The sequence below is a fragment of the Empidonax traillii genome, unplaced genomic scaffold (genome assembly GCF_003031625.1).
Source record: "Empidonax traillii isolate 1590-97213 ecotype Southwest subspecies unplaced genomic scaffold, ASM303162v1 scaffold5364:size8524, whole genome shotgun sequence".
In the NCBI taxonomy this organism is placed as follows: Eukaryota; Metazoa; Chordata; class Aves; order Passeriformes; family Tyrannidae; genus Empidonax; species Empidonax traillii.
In genome coordinates, this window is record NW_020960557.1 from 6,615 (window position 1) to 8,524 (window position 1,910).

Below are 1,910 nucleotides of genomic sequence, written 5' to 3' on the forward strand. Positions count from 1 at the left end.
CCCCCCCCCCTCCCCAAATTATTCCTTTATTCTCCGATTTTCCATAATTCAGGTCTGGAATTCCGGGCGGGATCAGCTCCCACCTGCACACACCTGGAGGAGGCACCGGGGCCAGGTGGGGGGACACCTGCAGGGGGGGCAGCCAGGGAGGGGCACCTGGTGGGGGTCACCTGGGGCTGGGACAGCCAGGGAATGATACCTGGGATACACCTGGACAGGCACAGCCAGGTAACAACACCTTGAACAGGCACAGCCAGGTAACAACACCTGGGGGTCACCTGGGACACACCTGGACAGGCACATCCAGGTAACCCCACCTGGGGTCACCTGGGACAGTCACAGTCATACCTGGGGTCACCTGGGACAGTCACAGTCAGGTAACCAGTCCTGGGGACTTTCCAAGGGCTCCAGGTGTTCCTTGGGAGAGGCACAGCCAGGTAACCACACCTGGGGGTCACCTGGGACAGGCACAGCCACACCTGGAACAGGCACAGCCAGGTAACCACACCTGGGGGCTCCCAGGTGTTGCCAGCTCTCTGTCCATGTCCTTGTGCTGGGAGTGGGGATTGTCCATGTTCTCCAGGTGTTCCAGGTGCTCCAGGTGTCCCAGCTGCTCCAGGTATTCCAGGTATCCCAGGTTCTCCATGTTCTCCAGGTGTCCCAGCTGTTCCAGGTTCTCCAGGTCCTCCATGCTCTCCAAGTGTTCCAGGTTCTCCAGGTATTCCATGTTCTCCAGGTGTCCCAGGTTCTCCAGGTATTCCATGTTCTCCAGGTGTTCCATGCTCTCCAGGTATCCCAAGTTCTCCAGCTGTTCCATGTTCTCCATGTTCTCCAGGTGTCCCAGGTGTTCCAGGTGCCCCTATTTGAGGATGACGTGGTAGCTGTCGCTGCTTTCGGCTGCAAGGAGGGCACAGGTGAGGCCGGGGCAGGTGAGGGGGCCGTGTCCCAGGTAGGCCCCTCCCCCCAACCCCCCTCCCCCAGGTGCTCACACACCTTTCATGGTGTCCAACACGAAGCAGGACTCGTCCGGGAAGTTCTGGATCATCTGGGAAAGGAACCGGAACAGAGGGATGGGGGGAGGACTGGGGGGACAAAGGGGCCCAGGTGGGAGCTCAGGTGGGAGCTCAGGTGTGTCCCAGGTGTATCCAGGTGTATCCCAGGTATATCCAGGTGTATCCCAGGTGTTTCCAGGTGTGCCCAGGTGTACCCTGGGTGTCCCAGGTATATCCCAAGTGTATCCCAGGTGTCTCCAGGTGTACCTAGGTGTATCCCAGGTATATCCAGGTGTATCCCAGGTGTCCCCAGGTGCCCCCAGGTGTGCCCAGGTATATCCCAGGTGTGTCCAGATGTATCCCAGGTGCGCCCAGGTGTGCTACCTCGTCGCTGACCAGGACGTGGATGCCGGTGGGTCCCTGTTTGTAGATCTGCTGGATCTGGTGGGCGGAGACGCGGAACAGCTGCGCCAGCTTCTCGGAGAGCTCGGCCGCCGTCAGCTCCTCCAGGTACACCGCGTGGTACACTGGGGACAGGGGACACACCTGACACACCTGAGCCCCCCCAGGTGAGCCCCACCTGCCCCAGGTGTGCCCCAGCCCCCCCAGGTGAGCCCCACCTGCCCCAGGTGTGCCCCAGCCCCCCCAGGTGAGCCCCACCTGCCCCAGGTGTGGTCTCTCTCCCCCCCTCACCGAAGAAGGTCCCGGCGCCGCCGTCGCCCTCGTCGGGCTCGTGCTGGGGGTCCCTCACCTGCTGCGACTCCTGACACACGTAGATGGTCAGGCGGGGCCTCACCAGCCTGGACAGGTGAGGGACAGGTGAGAGGGGACAGGGAAGGGACATTTCCCACCTCACTGATCCAAAAAAAAACCGCATTTCCCACCTTTTCTTCTGGCGTTTTCCAGCCCTTTCCAAAA

General features: G+C 61.4%; 1 protein-coding gene across 1 annotated transcript; it reads right to left on the minus strand.

The window, feature by feature from the left end:
- Positions 1-773: 773 nt before the first annotated feature.
- LOC114073114 (transcription factor CP2-like) lies at positions 774-1,792 on the minus strand (the record flags this gene model as incomplete). Its single annotated transcript, XM_027910903.1, has 4 exons — positions 774-897; positions 994-1,045; positions 1,377-1,519; positions 1,686-1,792. Coding segments are annotated over 4 exons (340 nt in total), but the record flags the coding sequence as incomplete, so codon positions are not given.
- Positions 1,793-1,910: the final 118 nt, after the last annotated feature.